Source organism: Ochotona curzoniae, unplaced genomic scaffold (genome assembly GCF_017591425.1).
Source record: "Ochotona curzoniae isolate NIBS_2020 unplaced genomic scaffold, NIBS_Ocur_1.0 scaffold_3835, whole genome shotgun sequence".
NCBI classification, from domain to species: Eukaryota; Metazoa; Chordata; class Mammalia; order Lagomorpha; family Ochotonidae; genus Ochotona; species Ochotona curzoniae.
In genome coordinates, this window is record NW_024467114.1 from 7559224 (window position 1) to 7578742 (window position 19519).

Genomic DNA, 19519 nt, shown 5'->3' on the forward strand with positions numbered 1-19519 from the left:
CAGTCGCCGCCTCTGACCCCGCCCCTAGCAACGCGCCAGCGTGTGTTAGCAACCGGCTGGCCAGCTGGCGTCGCGGGACCCGGGGTGGGCGGCTGCGGCGCCGGACAGGTAGCTCCCCGGTGGCAGAGGCCGCCAGACCCAACTCCAGTTGCTCGCAGGCTATCTTCTCTTTTCGGCATTGTAGAGGTGGAGTAGGGTCTCGCAGCTGCCTGCCCAGCGAAGAACAGGAGGACCTCTGCCCTCATCCTGTACCCACCCACCGATATGGCTACTCTCGAGGCCCCGGCGACGGCCGAGCCTCAGGGGTACGGTGGCAGCAAAAGGACCAGCAGCTTCCGCCAGACCCCAGTGGCCAGGCTGGTGACGGCGGACGAGGAGGCGCAGGTAAGGGCGGGTGTCAGGGGAGGCAGGTCACAGGGGCCGGGGGCGCGCGTGGAGACGGGGCGAGCCCGAGGGGGCGAGGGGCGCGTGGGGAGACGGGGCGAGCCGGAGGGGGAGAGGGGCGCGTGGGGAAACGGGGCGAGCGCGAGGGGGCGAGGGGCGCGTGGGGAGACGGGGCGAGCTCGAGGGGGCAAGGGGCGCGTGGAGACGGGGCGAGCCGGAGGGGGAGAGGGGCGCGTGGAGACGGGGCGAGCCCGAGGGGGAGAGGGGCGCGTGGAGAGACAGGGCGCGTGAAGAGACGGGGCGAGCCCAAGGTGGGGACAACCCCACGGCGCCACGCGCTGCATCCTGCCTACCTGCCTTCTGGGACCGTCCTGTGTGGGCGCTAGCGCTGACCTGGGCTCAGCCCGTGAGGAGCCAGGCTTGGGAAATAGCCTCCTTGGTGAGATTGGATGCCACAAGCAGATCCCTCGACCCTCAGATTTTCTCCACCGGTGATGATTGTAGGGCAAACTGGAGAAACGTGCGAGAGAAGAGAATGAGTGCATTCCGACCGTGCTGGGGTTGGCTTCTGTAGTTCTTTTCAGTCAAGAAATATCCGTTTAGAGAGTACACCACACACACACACACACATACACACACACACACACACTCACACTCACACTCACACTCACACTCACACTCACACTCACACTCACACTCACACACACGTTCCTGGCCGGGGTGTTTCCAGATCCCAAACCCTTTACTTTCCAGGAGGGTTTGCCATCCTGCTCCACCCCATCTCCACACTCCACTCACCTCAGGGCTCCAACGGGTGTCCCGGGAGCCCTGAATTCTATAGAGGAACCTGGTCCTGCCTCCCACTAATGAGCTGGGACCCCCAGGGAATCCCTGTGGAGGCTTGGCGAGTCCCCATTTGGCGTCAGGAGCACCTAGAGCTGCTGTGAGCTGCGCCTAGCCCCAAACCCTGGGGCATTTCCCGGAGGGCCAGTGGGCTGGGGAGCGGGCTGTGCTCCTGTCCCTGCTCCAGTCCCTGGGTCCCTCCAGGAGCAGAGAGGAGCCAGTGTTAAGGAGGGGACAGGGCCATTGCAGCCCGAGGCCGGGAGAAGTACTCAAGAGGTGACCCCTCTCCTGTCCCAGGGCAGGGCTGGGAGGATGCCCAGCATTATGGATCTGCCCCCGGATACAGAGAAGGTGAGCTGAGGCAACCCGTGGCCCTCGGATTGCCTGCCCTTTCGATTTCAGTTGTTATTATTGTTATTATTATTAAAGGAAAAAGGAGATATGCTTTTAACAAGCCACAGCATACCAAAGAAAGCTCAGTAAGTGTAGTTAGTATATGTATGCCAGGGTGTTTTTTAAGTTCTTGGAAAACGGAATTATGTTGGTGTAGAAAATTTTAAAATCGATGCTTGTGTGTATGTTTTTCTCTCTTTGCTCTCCTTTTTGTCTTTTTCTTTCTTAAGATTTATTTATTTTTATTTGAAAAGCAGAGTTACAGAGAGAACAGAGAAATTCTTCCGTCTGTCGTTTCACTCCGCTAATGACCACAAAGACCAGAGCTGAGCTGAACTAGTCTGAAGCCAGGAGTCAGGAGCCTCCTCAGGGCCCCAGCACGTTGGTGCAGAGTCCCAAGCACTTGGGCCATCCTCTGCTGCGTTCCCAGGCCATGAGCAGGGAGCTGGGTAGGAAGTGGAACTGCCAGGATACAAGCAGTTACCCATGCGGAATCCCAACACTGCAAGACAGGGTGCACTTGATCCAAAGTACAGCATTAGCCTGCTGAGCCACCGTGCTTTTTTCTTTTTCTTTTTTTTTTTTTAAATCTATCCTTTTCTCTCATCACTATCTTTCCTTCCAAGATCCTGGTTTCTTTTCCAGGAAGAAATTAATCCTGTCTGTGGCTTGTTAATAACTACTTCTAACAGTATTGAAATGTTCTAAAGGATAAAAATGTTTTAGAAGTGGTGGTGGCTTCTTGTTCTGAGTGTGTCCTGTCCAGCCATTCCACCCTGGCACCCTTCACCCACGTCTGCTTGAGAAGCAGTTGGTCCTGGCAGCCAGAAGTGAGTGTGGACGCCACTCAGTTCCTTACAGCAGCTCCATGGCTTACGAGCCATGGACCTAAAAGCACGTATTTTACCTTCTGTCAAATGGAGATAATGACACTACAGATGTTCATTCTAAGATTGGATGAGGTCATGCCTGTAGAGAACTTGTATAGTGCCACAAATATGCAGTTGTTAACAGCAGCAGCCACCTTTATCCAAGGCACTAGAGCTTCCAGAAGCATTTGGTCATAAAGCTTCGGGTATCTCTGGAGATCTTCATTGTTTGACTGTTCCAGGTGGTGTGAGTGAGGCTGCATCACCCTGAACTAACACTTGCTTTTCATCCAGATAGCCACCTGCGCCGTTTGTCTCTCCAAGGACAGTTCTAGCTGGCAGCTGGAGACTTGCTGATTCAGAAATGGCATGTCATCTGCCTGTGCCTTTGACAATTTCATACAGAGTGAAATCTGAACTGTTTCGCTTACCTCCAGCCAAGTTTATGTGTTTGAGGAGATAGGCCTCAATGTTGTTACCTATGACAGCAGGCAAAATGTGCAAGTTAGTTTGTACATTTTTAATGTATATTTCACCTGTACTTGAAGTAGTATCCGTTTTTGCATTTGTTGATAGTGATGATGGTTGCCCTTCCTCTGTCTCCTACTTGTTCTCATGTTACCCTGATTGAAGATCTTGCAGAGCCCTTTAGACAGGGGCTAACCGCAGAGTGCCTGAGGAGCACACAGCGTCTCATTCAGTTGGTAGATCTGGCCCCGTACAGGCCTGGGACGGACCTCAGGACCTGTGTCTCCAGGAGGTCCCCGGGTGGTGCTGTGCCGCTGGCGGGGCCATGCCAGGTCCCACAGGGCAGTATAACCAGCACTGCAGTTTCCCACCCAATCCAGGAAAGCTGTAGGAGATTGTGTCCTGCAGATTCAGATTCTAAAAGGATAAACAATAAAACAAAACAGAATTTCAGTCCTCCACTCACCAGATCAGAAGATTTGAAAAAATCTCGGGGCACCAGGAGGGCTTTAGAACTACTTGCAGTCTTCTCTTGCCACCATGGGGCATCTGTCCATCCTGGATTCTGTCGCATCCACCTGGTCAGCCAAGCATCCTGCCTCCTGCTCCCTGCCCAGGCTGTTTGCTTCAGATACTGCTTTCTCCTCCCCTGAGCCCGCCCTCTCTTCCTTTCAGAATCTCACTGTGTCTCACCTCACCTAATTACATCCACTAACTGACCTCACTTTTCCAGGCCTGCTTCCTTTCCTCCAACAACACTCTGCTGTACAGGAGTGTCCTCCAGTCCCGCGTGACCCTGACCTGCTCTGTGGGGCTGTTTTCAAAGAACAAGGGCCTAGCTGGGCCCACAGATGCGCTGTCGTCATCCTCAATATGGAGCACAGGACATTTTCCCAAAACTTACCCGAATGACCTTCAGTTTCAGGATCACAGTCCTCCGGAGGATAGCCGTGCTCTCTGCCCAGCCTGAAGTGCCTTCCTGGTGCTTCTCTGGTCGCTCCCTGCACGGGTGCTTGGTCTGTGTCATACCCAGGACGGGAATCTTCCTGTTGGTTTCTTCCATAGTGCCCCCCGGGACAGCACCCATCCCAACACCTGGTGTCTAAGAGTGATATTAAATATTTATTAAATGTGTGTACGCTGCCTCTCATGTGCATTCCACGAACTCTTACTCTCCGGGACGACACCATTTCCACTGGCCTTCATCCCGGTAGGTCTTCTCAGGATTGGGGACAGTCCTGGCTCAGGGCCACACGGCTTCTCCCCTAACACTACTCATTTTCTGTTGGCCACTTTTTCATTTGTCTAAGCTTTGTCTCTCCTGCTAGAATACAGGAGTAGGAGATACTAACTTGGTCTTCAAAGAATTCATGGAAAATCCATATCACAGCAATAACTGTGGATTTCAAAAGAACGTTTGCACCAAAATAAACTTATCTTTCATGCAACTTCTCCATGAGCTCTCCAAACCCCCTTCCCCCATAAACCCTAATAGGTTTATGTCCTTCCCAGAAGTCCTTCCTCTGTTAGCTTCTTCTAGCTTAGGAAGGTTTCCGTGAAGCTGCAGCCCCTGGCCTCCTGGCCTGTCGTCAAGGGGACCAGGCCTTGACATTTGCCCTAGCCAGCATGTTGCCTTAACCTGCTTCAAGACTTCACTGCAGGGTTAGCCCTCTCTCCGAGTCCTGCAGGGACTGCTAGAGAGATAACCATACTCCACAGCGCCCCAGCACCTCCCACCCCCTTGATCTTCTCTAGCATATCATCATCTTGTCCTGAACTATACAGCTTCCTCACTTTGTCTCCCTCAAAGTCTAGCTGTTTGTTATAGGAGAAGGAGATGGTGCAGGTTCTAATTACTGTCCTAGCCTGGCCCACAAGGGACACTCGATACATATTTGTGGAATGAATGTGTATTTGTGATTAGTTGACCTCATTTACCACAAATTTTCCATTACCACTGAGGCCTATTTCAAAAACCTCTGCTGCAAAGCTATGTCCTGTCCAGCTCAAGCCTCTTCCTTCAGCACGCCCGGAGGGCGAAAGGCCAGGTCACCTGGGTAGTCCCTCAAGCTGGGAAGGCATCCTGTCGTTCCTCCTCTTCCCACTGTGCCCATCAGTTCTACTTCTTTGATGATTTAACTCCAGTCGCTGTTGCCTGTTCCAGCTGCCAGAATCTTAGGAGAGCTCCAGAATTACAAGCTTAACTCCCTGCTCCGGTTCAGTCCCGTCTGGTTCAGTTTCCGCCGAGCAGTCAAAACGATGGTCCCATTACTTACATTGTTGGGGTTGAATCTTGCGGCGATCAAGGCCGCACTAATGAGAGCATAGACCGGCAGCTGCCGCTGTCTGTTGCTGTGGGCAGAGACGCAGGGAGGCAGGGAAGCTCTGCAGTGGGAAAAGGTGAGGGGGGACATCTTCTGATCTGCTCTCAGTGGAGGCGGTTGCCATGGGAAAGCTGGAGGTGAGCAGGATAGAAGCAGGGCATCCTATGAGATTGACTTGGGAATCATGTTATCACACATTTAGTTGGCTTCTTCTGCCAACAAAACGTCTTTTTGTTTCTGTGCTTTGTGTTTGATTTCTCTTGTCCTGAGTTAGAAGCAGGGTGGGCAATAGATGAGAAAGCTGACAGTCATTGACCAAAGCCTGGACATGTCTGGACCAGTTGCAGTGGGGCTGTGGCTTCGTTTCCCAGACTGGCTGCTGCAGAGGTTGTAGCCCCGGAGCAGTGTTAGTATTTATAATCTGGCTGCCATCCAGGTACATATTCAGTCACTCAGAACCCTTCAGTGGCTTCCTAAGAGTCTTGGTGTCACATGTAAGGCCTTCTTTAAAATCCTGCTGCAGACGGGTGCCCCTGAACTAAAAAGACAGTGTGTTCCCATGCCTGCACCATTCCTGAAGCATCTAACCTGCGAATAAATATTTGTGGAAGTAGGAAATGGCTAAGGAACGAGGCTGGGGGTGGGGCAAGACCAGGGAGGGGGCAAAGAAAGAAATCTTCAAAAATACACCAAGTAGGAAAACAAAGAGTAGCATGAACTGGTAAGTGAGATGTTCTAGAGGATTCTATGCTGTCGTCTTCACTACTCTGTGTCTTACAGAAGTTATCCCTGCCCCTCTGGGAGGGAAATCCAACAGCACACACAGAGATTGAAGAGAAAGCCCTGTGATGATTTTTATTTCAATATATTGACTAACCCTCCAAGCAAACACTGCAGAAAATCCAAAACTATAAACCCACAGTACCTATCTGTCTGTATTCTCACATATGTGGAATCCTTGAAATGTGTATAACCAAAGCAGCGTTTGTGGATTGACTTATGTATCAACATAAGTCCTCAAACTTGGGAAGGTAGCACCTCCGCTTTTGCCCGTCACCCACAGATAAACCTCGTCACAAAACGGCTTCTTCGCGGTTGGTTGCATTGTCCAAGCTTTCTTTGAGCAGTTAACAGTTCTGCTATGACAGATGCAGTGTTGGGTGTGGGAATGCCAGAAAACAAGTTTGGGTTTGGTTTGGGTTTGGTTTGGGTTTGGTTTTGGTCTTCATGTAGACTGCAGGGTGCAGAGTGGTGGGGGGTAGTCATGTGAGCCGTTTCAGAGCAAAGTGACAGGAGTGGGAATTCAAGCCGGTGTAAACGCAGGTGCCATGGGGGCGTGGAGGAGAGACTTTTGTTTCTAGCGTTTTTTATCCCTTGGCGAAGTGACACCAGGGCTTCATCTTGAAGGACCTGTGAGAATGAACTAAGGAGGAGACCAAGATTATAACAAAGTGACAACAGAGAGGCTGGAGTGAGGCAAAAGTAGTGAGGCACACAGCTTGTGTTCAGATCAGATGTTTATTTAAGCATAAAGAAGGAAGTTGAAGGATACAGGAGTGGATGCTAGAGGGACAGCAGGAAACCTGTACAACTGTGAGAAATGACACCTGAGGAACCAGGAAGGGAAAGTGACTCAAGAAAAGATGAAAAGTTGAGATGTAAAACCTTAAAGGTTCCTGTTTTCTGATGTGGATGACCTAAGCAGTGCTAGTACTCGCTGAGAAGGAAGGAGCACCTCATTCAACAAGAGGCTTTCCCACCTGTTAGTCTTACCGTGGGTCTCCACATGCAAACTTAATGTAACATGCATGCACATACCTGATAATTCAGGGCTAATGAAATGGTAACATAACTCTAGAATTCAGTGGTATCTTCCTCCAAAATTATTTTTTTTAAGATGTGCATTTATTTGAGAGGCAGAGCAACACAGAGTGAAGGAAATACAGACAGAGGTCTTCCATCTGCTGGTTTACTCCCCAAATGGTCACGGTCACAGTGGCTAAAGCTGAGCTAATCCAAAGCCAGCAGGCCAGGAGCTTCTTGGCAGCAGGCTGTCTTCATTGTAGCACTGGCGTCACACGGGCAACAGTTTGAATACAGCTACTGCGTTTCCCACCCAGGCCCCTGTTGGGTGTCTGGGAAAGCAGTGTAGGATGTCACAGGTCCCTGGGCTGCAGCATCACATAGGAGACCGGGGAGAAGCTGCTGGCTCCTGACGTCAGCTTGACACAGCTCTGGCCATTGCAGCCATTTGGGGAATGAACCAGCAGAAAGCAAATAGCTTTCTCTGTGTCTCTCCTTCTTGCTTTGTAACTGTGCCTTTTGAATAGATAAAATAAATCTTTTTTTAAAAATCTCATCTGCTCTTTATTCTTCTTGCTCTCACTGTCATAAGATATTTTCAAGTTGCAGAGGGGAAAATATGCTAGAAAAGTAGTGTGTTTGCTGTGCTGCTTTTTATCCTTGTGATGTAGAATACTAGGATTTGTGTGTTTTCCAGGGTGTTTTCAAGCCTGTGGACCTTAAGCGTGTTATCCGACTCCTCAAAGAAACTGATACAGTGAGTAAGCTACATCACTTGCAAAGTTTTAGTTCCCTGAATGGTGACTGATGATGCTTGGTTCGAACACTACCCTGAATGTGTTTTTCTTAAATGCTTTCTTAAGTTTTATTTGAAAGATGTGTGTGTATAAACACATACACACAAATACATATGCACACACAGAGAGATCCACCTTCTACCCACTGCTTCAGTTCCCAGATAGCTGGAATGGCCAGGGGTGGGCGAAGCTGAAACCTGGAGCCAGGAGCTTCTTCCCACTTTCCACGTGGGTGCCCAAATGCCTGGGCCTTCCTCCACTGTTTTTCCCAGACCACCAGCGAGCTGGATGAGAAGTTGAGCAGGCAGAACACACACTGGCAGCTGTATGGGATGCCAGCACTGGAGGTGTGGCTTCGACTGCTACACCTCTAAACATATCTTAAGAGCTACAAAATTGATCTGGAGTCAGATCAATGCCATTGCTCTTTATCTGTGTGTTTTGAATAAGTTATTACAGTGATTTGACTTATGCTTCTTGTTCTGTAAAAGGAGGATACTAGTACTACTAATATTTTCCTAATGTCAGAGTCATTGTAAAGTTGAATAAAGAATTATGTGCATAGTGCCTATCTGCTGCCTTGCAGAGAAAATATTCTCAGCATACCATTTCAACTATTACTAGTATTATTCAACTATTGTTAGTATTATATCTGGAAGTAACTGCTGCTTTTTAGGCTAACCTACTTTTTCTTTTAAGATTTATTTATTTTTATTACAAAATCAGACATACAGAGAGGAGGAGAGACAGAGAGGAAGATCTTCTCCCCAAGTGAGCGCAACGGCCGGTGCTGTGCCGATCCGAAGCCAGGATCCAGGAACTTCCTCCAGGTCTCCCATGTGGGTGCAGGATCCCAAAGCATTGGGCCGTCCTCGACTGCCTTCCCAGGCCACAAGCAGGGAGCTGGACAGGAAGTGGAGCTGCTGGGATTAGAACCAGCGTCCATATGGGATCCCGGCGCATTCAAGGCGAGGACTTTAGCCACTAGGCCACGCTGCCGGGCCCACTAACCTACTTTTATTTCCCAATTTTCTAATAAAATTTAAATGCTAGCTTTATTTTTTGCTTTTACTGTTTCAGGAAATATTTTGTATTGCTTAAAATACATTATCTGAAGAAGTACTTGATAATTGTAATGTGTACTGTTTATGTATTTGGCTTATCAACCGACTTAATAGCATAAGACTAAAACAGGTCATTTGTTTCAGGATGATTTAGAAGAAAAACAACTGAAAGCTGTCAAGAAAGTGACACAGTCTTATCAGAATGGACTTGTATCCTTCACATGTGTGCATTAATTTTGTTTATTCTGAAATGGGAGGAATTCTGTCAGAAAAGTATCATTTCCTGTTGCTGCAACAACAGATCATCACAAATTTAGTGACTTGAAATAATGCAAGCTTACTGTCTTATAGTTCTGGAGGTCAGAAGTACAAACCCCACCTCACCAAGCTGACAGCCAAGGTGTTGGAGGGCTGGTTCCTTCTGAAGACTCGAGTGGAGAATCCGTTGTCTTGCCTTTCTTGTCCAGGGGCTCCCTACATGGGTCCCTTGATTTATAGCCGTCTTCTTTCCAGTCGGCATCACTCTCAGCTCGGCTTATGACATCCCCTCTCCTTCTCTCTCACTGCTGCCCCTCCTCCCTCTCTGCTGTAGAAGGATCCCTGTAATTGCATTGTGTCCACGTGCACAAGACCTTGAATCACATCTGGAAGTGTCTTCATAGTGGAAGGCAGCATACACATTGATTCCCTAGGTTAGGGCATGGCATCTTTGGGGAAGCCATCGTTGTGTCTATAATTTTAAAAATAATGTAACATTTTGTGTTTTCACAGAATTTTACTTTCTGTCAGAGAATATAGATGAAATGAAAAAACAATGCAATGCAATTAACTTGGTGTCACTTTGTACAGATTCAGAAGGACTGTGGGTATAGTTAGTAGGACCAGTCAGGTCCTATTTCTACCAGTTTTTAATGAGCGCTTGTACCTTTGCTGAGCTTCCTAACTTCTCCATTCGTATAAAATAGGAACAGTCACACTTAATGAGTTTGATGAGAAGAGACAATATACATGCAAGTGCTGGCAAATCTGATTAACATTGTATGGATGCAGTATCCTGACTCAGTCTGCCACCCTGGGCAAAATACACGGAACCGCTATGCTTCAGAACCTTAAAACCATCTGTGTCTCAGGCAATGTGCTGTTTTGTTGTTAAAAAAAAAAAACCCTGTTTGTGTGTGTGTGTGTGCAATTATGAAGAATAGTAGTGGGGCAGCAGTATGGCTCAACAGATGAGTCTGCCACCTGTGATGTCAGCATCATAGGATCATATGTCCTATTCAGCTCCTGCTAATGCAACTGGGAAACCAGTAGAAAATGGCCCCTGCACCCACATGATAGACTGGGATGGAGTGCCAGGCTCGGGCTTCGACATGGCCCAGCTGCAGTTGTTAAAGCCGTCTGGAGAATGAACCAGCAAAGCAATCTTCTCTCCTCTCTTCTCCTCTTTCCTTCTTCCTCTCCCCTCCCCTCTTGTCTCCCTTCCCCTCTCCTCTTTTTTCCTCTCTTTTAGTAACTCTACCTGTCAGATAAATAACTATATCTTTTTAAAAAGAAATAAAAGTGCCACAGAAATAGCCGACTGTTACAAAGTTCTTAATTGTCCGTTCTCAATTTCTTACTTCAGACTGGAAGCCTATAGTCTCTGAGTGGGTAGTGTCCTATAAACTTTCAGCAGAATGCATGTAGACCATCTCTGGCCTGGTCTAAAGAACATTAGCTTGTCCCAGCGTCAAACACTGTGAGCCTTCTAGTCAGAAAAAGCTGCCCTGTACTTTGATCTAAATCTTCTTGTCCTCCTTTCTAACCTTGGTTCCATATGGATCTGTGGGATCAATCCAAGGGTTTTTGCATACTAAGCACTGTTCGCTAGTAGCCAGTGACTTCCTGTTGTAAAGTGGCACCTCAGTACCTGTATTAGTTGCTTTTATTTCTTCTTTTTAAGATTGTTTTAATATATTTTTTTACTGGAAAGTCAGATTCACGGAGAGAAGGAGAGACAGGGAGAAAGATCTTCCATCTGCTGGTTCAGTCCTCCAATGTCCAGAGCTAAGCCGATCTAAAACCAGGAGCCAGGAGCTTCTTTCAGGTTTCCAAGCAGGTGCAGGGTCCCAAGGCTTTGGGCCGTCCTTGACTGCTTTTCCGGGTCACAAGCAGGGATTTGGATGGGAAATGGAGCAACTGAGACATGAACCGATGCCCATATGGGCTGCTGGCACTTGAAGGGGGAGGATTAGCAAACTGAGCCATTGTTCTGGGCCGGAAGTAGAATTCACCGAAGACATTGAAGTCACAGCTACCCTGATCTCCTGGCTTTAGAACAAAATCAGAATTTGTTTACGCAACAGAGGGGCTATTTATAAGGGTAAAATAGAAAGATAATTTTACCTGAAGATCTAGAAGATAAGGTTTTGCTTTCATGTTAGTTTTAAAATTTTGTTTGTTTATTTGAAAGAGAGAAATGGCGTCATTCATTCTCGGTCCACTTTGAGCAAGGGCTCAATTCAGGCTTCCCACAGGGGTAGCAGGGACACAACTGCTGAGCCACTCCTGCTGCGTCCCAGGGTGTGCAGCAGCAGGAACTAGAGCTGGGAGTTGAGTACAGACACTCTGCTGTGGCTGCAGGTGTGTCACCCGCCGGACTGAACACCCAGCCACCCAACATACCAGTTAAAATGAACTCCTAACCACCGTAAACCCTCAATGCAAGAACATGAGTCTGAGTTCAGTGTAAAGTAGGGCAGTAATATAAAGTAAGCCTCCGAGTTACTATTTCTGGAACAGTGGATGTTTGTATGTAGGAGGTTGGGGAGAAAATACAATTGAATCCAATCACTAACTTTTTGTAGCATGTTATGCATGGCCAGTAGTATATTACTGATCAGCTGAATCCGTGGTGTTTGTAGTTGGTAATCTGATTCTAAAATTGTGATGACAGGAAAAAATGGAATAAGAGATTAGTGAGACAAAATAATACTATTCTAAAAAATGGACCTTAATTTTTTTAGACTTCAAAACAAAAGTAATTTAGCAGTATGTGCCCCATGTAACAAAATAGGTGGGATTCCGTAGATGTTCTTAGCAGAAGTGCTGTTTGGAATGTGCCAACAGCGATCTGAATCTTCCTCCTTATTCCTTAACCAGTGATGCTCAAGCCCTTAAGGGATTTAGCACAGATATTTAAAATTCTGAGTCTGTGTGCAGAAAAAATTGAACACCATCCTCGTTTTATAGAATCTACACATGATATCCTACAATTGTGTGGGTAAGTAGATTTTCTTTAATTTCATTTTGTATTAGAATGTGATGTTTTATTATTATGCATCACAAAGATATCATGTGTTGTGGGGTGTACAGACTCTGCAAGTTGATCACTTACGTCCAGCAATTTGTATTTTTAAAAGTTGTCAGTTTTATCATAGTTGAGATGATGAGCCACAAAAATAAGCACACTAAAATACATTCTTGTAATTAGTTGATGTTGAGTGATTGATAAATTTTAGGTTAAACCAAGCAACTGTATTTTTAGAGTGAATAATTGAGTTAATCTATAGATAATATCTTTGGTTTCAGTCTATTTTTTTTCTTATGTTTTTAGATAATTTGACTCTGATAATAATAAACCCTATGTCAAGTTTTGATATTTATAAATTTGAATGAAGAAAAAGCTATCAGTTATGCTTGGCTTATTTTTTTTTAAGATTTACCTTTTTTTTATTATTATTATTTGAAAATCAAAGTTACAGAGAGAGAGAAGAAAGAAAATTCCCCTTCACTCCTCAGATGCCACAATGGCTGGGCCAGCGCGAAGCCAGCAGTCGGAAGCTTCTTGCACGTCTCCCACGTGGGTGCAGGGACCCATGCATTTGGGCCTGTCTTCCGCTGGCTTCCTAGGCATGTTAGCGGGGAACTGAACAGAAAATAGAGCATTCGGCTCTCCCTGGGCACCTGTATAGGATGCCAGCCACACAGGTGTTGGTTTTGCTTACTGTGCCACAGCCAGCCCCAGGTTTATATATTTTTTTAAATGCAAATCAGAAGTTATTGGTAAAAGCGCTTTGTCCCATGCTCCATTTCCCCCTTTACCACCAGGTCAGAAGCTGGACTTACATTGTGCCTCTTTGCTGCCACACAGTGGCCTAGCTAGTTACATGTTGAATTGCCATAATAAATAAACTGACAATTTTATCTTCTAAACCTTTCTACCTATTTAACATCTTCAATAACATTGTTTTTTTTATATGCAAATAGTACTACTCATGCTACTATGTATTCATGATAGCATCTATCACTGTGGGATTTATAAGCAATAATATTTACAATCTTAAATTTAATATTGTTGATATCTTAATAAAATAATCAAGAATAATTGTTGGATGCCTGCATCATGTCCTACTTTTTAATAGGAACCAGGATAAATAAATAAATGCCCTCCTGCTTTCAAGAAACGAAAGAATAGGATATGATTCTCATTTTATTCTTTAGAAAGAAACTTTTTTCCCCACCCTTTTTATTTATTGTTTTATTTTGAATTTTATGGTACAGTTATGTAGGATCTGGTATCTCCCCCCACAAAAATCTTTCCCCTGACTGATTTTCCCCATATTTTTACAATAGTATACTCGTTCATAACAAGTTATAATTCCATCAGTATGCTCTTTAAGTGTGCCCCAACATTGCTGGTACAGACAATTTCAGACAATCCAGCATCCCATTATCTAGACGTGTCCAACAGTTTTGTTGGGAATCGGCTGGGGTCCGTGCAGTGGGTGTGGATGACACGAAGGTGTGAAGAGCACAGCTCCCCTGTTTGGCAGGGCCCGGTTGGTGTCGCTGTGACCACCCTTAACGCGGTCTCGCCCCCTGGTTGCATGGACACTCAAGCACCCCACTAAGAATTCTGCAATCTATTGAGACATTGTTGTTTGCTCCTGTGAGTGGTTTTTGCAGCCGATGTGAGCTTGAGAGTTAATGTCGCTGATAATGTCTTGGTGAGTGGGCCTTTAACAAGAGCTCACACAAGAGCACAATTAAGCCCATGCCATTTCTGGACATCTTATTGTGTGCTAACCATTGCCTCAGAGTCAGGCCCAGACATGTAGCACACCTTCTGGGAAAGGGCTTGATAAATATCCTAAATATTAATGCAAGTGATGGGAGTGAGAGCTGAAACTGCACTGGCAATAAATATAGTCACTGTGATCTCAAAGGCTAGCCTGTCTTTGCAATTTCTTTGGAACATAGAAAATGTAACTGTTTTAGCCACTTTTATAATTTTTAGCTAGAGGAATTAAGGATACTTTTATTAAAGAAATATGCTTATAGTTATTGTTTGATTGTTTATGGGGTTGTCGAGGGATTTAACATCTGAAACTTTTGTCTTGGATTTTTACGTTTTTCCTTGTGACATATTTTTTCCATTAAAAGATGGGTAAATTGTAGAAATAGGAATGTAGTAGGAATGTATTATTGATGATTAGCAGGTGATCGCATGGGCCTTGGCCTTGGAGTCCTGGCTGTCGCTCCTTGGCTACTACTGAAGGATGAATAATGGCTTGTTTTGAAATATATGAGTACAGGTTTTGCAGAATTATCTTTAGGGGCACCTGCTTAGCTTTGAAGTGCAGACGGAGTGACCAAATGTCTGTACATGCCCCCTCAGTCTTGAAGTAAGAATAGAACAATTAGTTGTTTGTGCCGAAGCTTGTGATGTGTCTGAGTAAATTAAGAATGACAGCTTCTTGAGCCGTTGCGAGAGGGCTCCAAGTGACAGTGTCCATGTCTGTCTTTATCACCGACTCCATGTGCCCTTCCCGAGCTCCGACCTCGGCTGGAGCTGGTCTCCTGCAGGAATCCATCTTTGATTTGGAAGTAGGGATGCATGTTGCATTGTATCTTCACATCTGGATACCGTAGTCTCTATTACTCCATCACTATACATTCCCTTAAGTGAGAAGCCACAAGATGAAGTCGGTAACAGATATAAGCTTAAAACAAAGACAAAATGAAAAAAGAAAAAAATCTCCATAGAGTCGAAAAAATGCACCACAGTGTATCCAATGAATGTGTGACAAAAAGAAACCACAAAGGTCTAATTTGCATTATGGTTTCCTTATATTAGAGAGAAGATATGGTATTTGTCCTTTTGGGTTTGACTTATTTCACTGAGCATGATGGTCTCTAGTTGGGACCGTCTAGTTGCAGTAGAATTTCATTCTTTTTAGTAGCTGAGTAATATTCCATGGAGTAGACGTACCGCAGTTTCTTTAACCACTGGATTGTTTCCATTACTTTGCTATTGTAGATTGTGCTGCTGTAAATATAGGATTACAGGTCCCTTTCTCATATGCAGTTTTCATTTCCTTTGGGTATATTCCTTTAGTGGAATCGCTGGGTCATATGGCAGGTTTATTTGCAGTTCTCCATGCCAGGAGGTGTTTTTAGTAGAGTTCTGAATGTATGCCAATCTCAGTGGAGTTAGGGCCCCCATCCTTTTTTTTACAAAAGATGTTTCTATCAAGGACATCGTTAAAAAGCTCTCTTACATTCTTCGTCCCTACCGAAGCCTGCCATTTTTGAAAAAGAAAACTTCGGATGAGATAACTTTCGCTGAAGACACTGCTAATTCAATTGCACTCCTGGGTAAGTTGTGATTTCCTTGTGGTAGAATGGAATGAAACAAATCAACTGTTCCTACTGACAGAAAGTGCCTATCTGCACTAAATTTCACAGAAATGTCCCCTCCTTGGGGAGGCTCTTGCTTTGTTTTCTGCTTTGAATTCAGCATAGTGTGCTTGGTGATGCTCTCTGCACAGGTGTTTTTTGATACCAACAAGATTCCGTCTTCCTTAAGTGCGAAAGACTGGCAGATAAGTCTTGGTGCTTCATCGACCTGACGTTGTGCAGTTTGAAGGAATGTTTAGCGTTTGTTGTCCACCAGAAAGCATGCATTCCTCTTCCCACAGTGACAGGCAGTCTTCACCTTACAACTCTGATACTTAATTTCTAGAATCTGCACTCCTCATTGCTCATTAAATTATATAAAATTTTAGATAAAGTCATAAAATGCTGACACGTTAAGAACTTGGGAGTAATACACAAAGACGCGAGGGCCTGTGTTATGTATACAGAAAACTGAGAAATCTCATGAAAGGTTAGGCATTCCCGTCTGAGCCATTGCTTCACTTTCTGGAGGAAGAGAGTAACCGTTTCCCAGGAATGAGATCAGTGAAACATGAGCTCCTTGAGCAAGCCCCTGAGACATGACAGCATGTTCCCCAGCAAAGCCTGACTTAACTCTAAAAGAAAAGAAAAAGTACAGGCCTGACTCAACAGTTAGATTTACTTGATTTTGGGGCCTGGTGTGATAACCTAGTGGCTAAAGTCCTTGCCTTGCATGTGCTAGGATCCCATATGGGCACTGGTGCTAATCCAAGCTGCTCTACTTCCCTTCCAGCTCCCTGCCTAGGGTAGCAGTAGAGGATGGCGCAAAGCCTTGGGACCCTGAGCCTGCGTGGGAGACCCAGAAGAGGCCCATGGCTCCTGTCTTTGGATCAGCTCAGTTCTGGCCATCACGGCCTCTTGAGGAGTGAACCAGTGGATGAAAGCACTTTCTAGCTCTCCTTCTCTCTGTAAAATTTGACTTTCCAATAAAAAAGAAATAAATCTTACAAAAAAAATTGACCTGAGTTTTAGTGCAAAGACAAATTTATACTGAGCAGACCTAAAGCCAGGACCAGGAGTCTCCTCTGGTCCTCCCATGCAGATGATGCAGGGTTCCAAGGCATCGGGCTGTCCTCTGCTGCTTCCCGAGGCCATCAGCAGGGAACTGGATGGGAAGTGGAGCAGCTGAGGCACTAACTGAAGCTGTCTAGCATCCTGGCACATGCAAAGGGAGGATTAGCCAATTGATCCACGGCGCCAGGCCTTTGAGAGCAGACATTGTAGGATAAACACTCGGCACATTTCTTACTGAGTGTGCACCTGCTCTTTGCCTGCTGGCTGATGCCTACAGAACCTGTCACTGTTGCCCGTAGGGGCAGAATGGGCTCTTGGCTTGAGTGAGCTCCCTGCACTGAGTACTAACTGAGTGCTGCTCTTCTGTTCCTTATGTTCTTAGTAGCTGCAAACCCAAGTTTTAAATAATTGAACACAGGACGTTTAACAGAGGCTGTTCACGATATTTCCTAAGAACTTGCAGTTTGTGCCATATGTAACTAAGTCATACTGTATTTTCCTTCAAAGGTAGCTGTTTCAGATTCAGGAGCAGATTTTCAGAAATGAATGAGGAAAGAAGTTGGTACAGCGACCTCAGACTGTAAAACAAAGTTGAGAGGCATTATCTGGACATATGATTGAGAAATCCTAAAATTTCCTATGAAATGTCATGTTTTCATGGTTTTGTTGAAAACAAGTGTAGTTGTTCTTATTGCTTAAAGTCTTTCAAGACCTAAACAACGCGTTGTTTTTTCAGTTCTAAAACAAAGGTCCAAAAATTAAAGTAAGAGAAAGAATCTTGAAGCTGACATTTCTTAAGTGATATCTTTTTGCAAATTACCCTGAGCCTAAAGATACTCCTTTGTGCCTCTCCTTCCACCCCCTTACTGCTTCCCTCACTGTCAGAGACAAACATTATCTAAGACCTAACACAAGAACACCTAAGCGTTGTATTACACTCAGAGAATCCCGCTGGACCCATTTGCAGCCTCACTCCGTGTGTCCTTGGGCGTCCAGTGGCTGTGACTCATTTCCGGAATCCCACAGATCACTCCGAGATTCCCTTGGAATGCTTGCAGGATTTCGACACGTGCAATCCAGCGCTACGTGGCAGGCTGATCTGATAGTCATTTAGATATGCCACGAAGAGGAACCTTCCCCAGCACGACACAGATAACTCAAGCATGGAGCTGTGGCCTATCGGGCAAAGACTATGTAGAAATGTACTTCCTTCCGGTCTGCCAACACATTGAAACAAAGCTCACTTAGGATATCTCTAAACCAAGAACACATTATTAAAAGAAACAAATTACTGACTCTTTAGTCGGGGAGAAAATGCTCACCTATATCGTGCCGAAGTAGTGATAATGCACAGTTGGCTTCCCAGGTTTATGTCATTGGTCGTTCTTCTTTTCCTAGGAAAGAGAGGCTGAACCATTGAGGCCCAAAGGCGCTGGGATGGGTCCCCGTCCACTCACACACATCCACATGGAGAAGATGCCCCGTGACCCACTTTATATCTCTAATAGGATATTTTTAATAACCAGTGCTAACACTGTATGCTTCAGTTTGCAAGTAAACTGTGGGCAGTGTCATTAAATAGTGCTCATTTCTCTTTCTGGCAGGTGACTTAATGAAAATACCGAATTCTGAATTGCGGATACAAATTTGTAGGTGTATTGTTGACTTTTATCATTCAGAACCACCAAAGAAGCATATCCCAGGTAAAGTTTCAACGGCCTTTTGGCGTAACTTGTGTCTTTAGAAAATAAAAATTTTTATGTCATTTCTTTTTGAACTTGCAGACAGAATGAGGTCGCAAATGCAACATGTCGCAATTGAGTTTTTTGGTACTCTCAAGTAATTCCTCATTCCATCCTGAAACCGCCTCGGTGTTGTGAATGGGTGGTTTTTCTCTCTCCCTATTCCCCACCCTCCCACCTTTGTCTTTTGAGTAAATGAAGTCGCTAGAGATCGTGCAAATCCCCATGAAATTTTTGAAGCCTCCTTTTGTTTAAGATCAGATTGCGAATAGCAGGAAGGAAGCTGAAGAAGCGTTCCATAGGATAACAGGGAGAGTTGATTGAGCGTTGCTGTGTCTAGGATGGTGGGAGCTGGAATCTGTGACAGAGGAAGTGACAGCTAGTAAATGAAAAGTACAGATTTCTCAAAGAACCTTTAAGAAAATGTTACAATACAAGTTAAGGGTTAGTTTTGGCGAAACGCAGGCATTCTTAAAAGGAAAGTAGACAGGGCCCAGTGTGGTAGCTTAGTGGCTAAAGTCTTTGCCTTGCGTGTGCCATGATCCAATATGGGCAACAGTTCGTATGAGGCTGCTCCGCTGCCCTTCCAGCTCCCTGCTTGTGCCCAGGGAAAGCAGTCAAGGACGGCCCAAAGCCTTGGAACCCTGAATTCACGTAGGAAGCCCAGAGGAGGCTCCTGGCTCCTGGCTTTGGATCAGTTCAGTTCTGGCTATTGCGGTCACTTCGGGAGCGAACCTGCAGGTGGAAAATCTTTCTGTCTCTCCTTCTCTTTGTAAATCTGACTTTCCAATAAAAATAGGTAATTTTTAAAAATCCTATTAAAAAAGAAAGTAGACAGTGGCATGATGCTAGAACACGAGTGTTGAGGTGTGAGACGTGGTGGCGGACCTGCTCTGGCAGCCTGCGGCAGGGAGGAACGTCCACACTCCTTCTAATTTCTGCTGCTGGGCGAGACTGGACACCTGGGGGCGGCTGGGAAATCCCCACGGAGAGTAACTGCAAGAGTTGTAGCCGGAAAGGTAGGTGTTAAGCTCATACTTTTATTATTACTCTGTTCTCCTAAAGAAATGCAGACTTAGTGGAAAAATACTTAGTGAT

General features: G+C 45.6%; 1 protein-coding gene across 1 annotated transcript in view; it reads left to right on the forward strand.

Moving 5' to 3' along the window:
* Positions 1-264: 264 nt before the first annotated feature.
* The window catches only part of CFAP69 (cilia and flagella associated protein 69), a 46684-nt gene continuing 27429 nt past the window's right edge, over positions 265-19519 (forward strand). The window contains exons 1-6 of the mRNA XM_040964500.1: positions 265-384; positions 7782-7841; positions 9090-9155; positions 12098-12207; positions 15508-15584; positions 18284-18382. Coding sequence (XP_040820434.1) covers positions 265-384; positions 7782-7841; positions 9090-9155; positions 12098-12207; positions 15508-15584; positions 18284-18382 — 532 coding nt within the window. The remainder of the gene's footprint in view (positions 385-7781; positions 7842-9089; positions 9156-12097; positions 12208-15507; positions 15585-18283; positions 18383-19519) is intronic.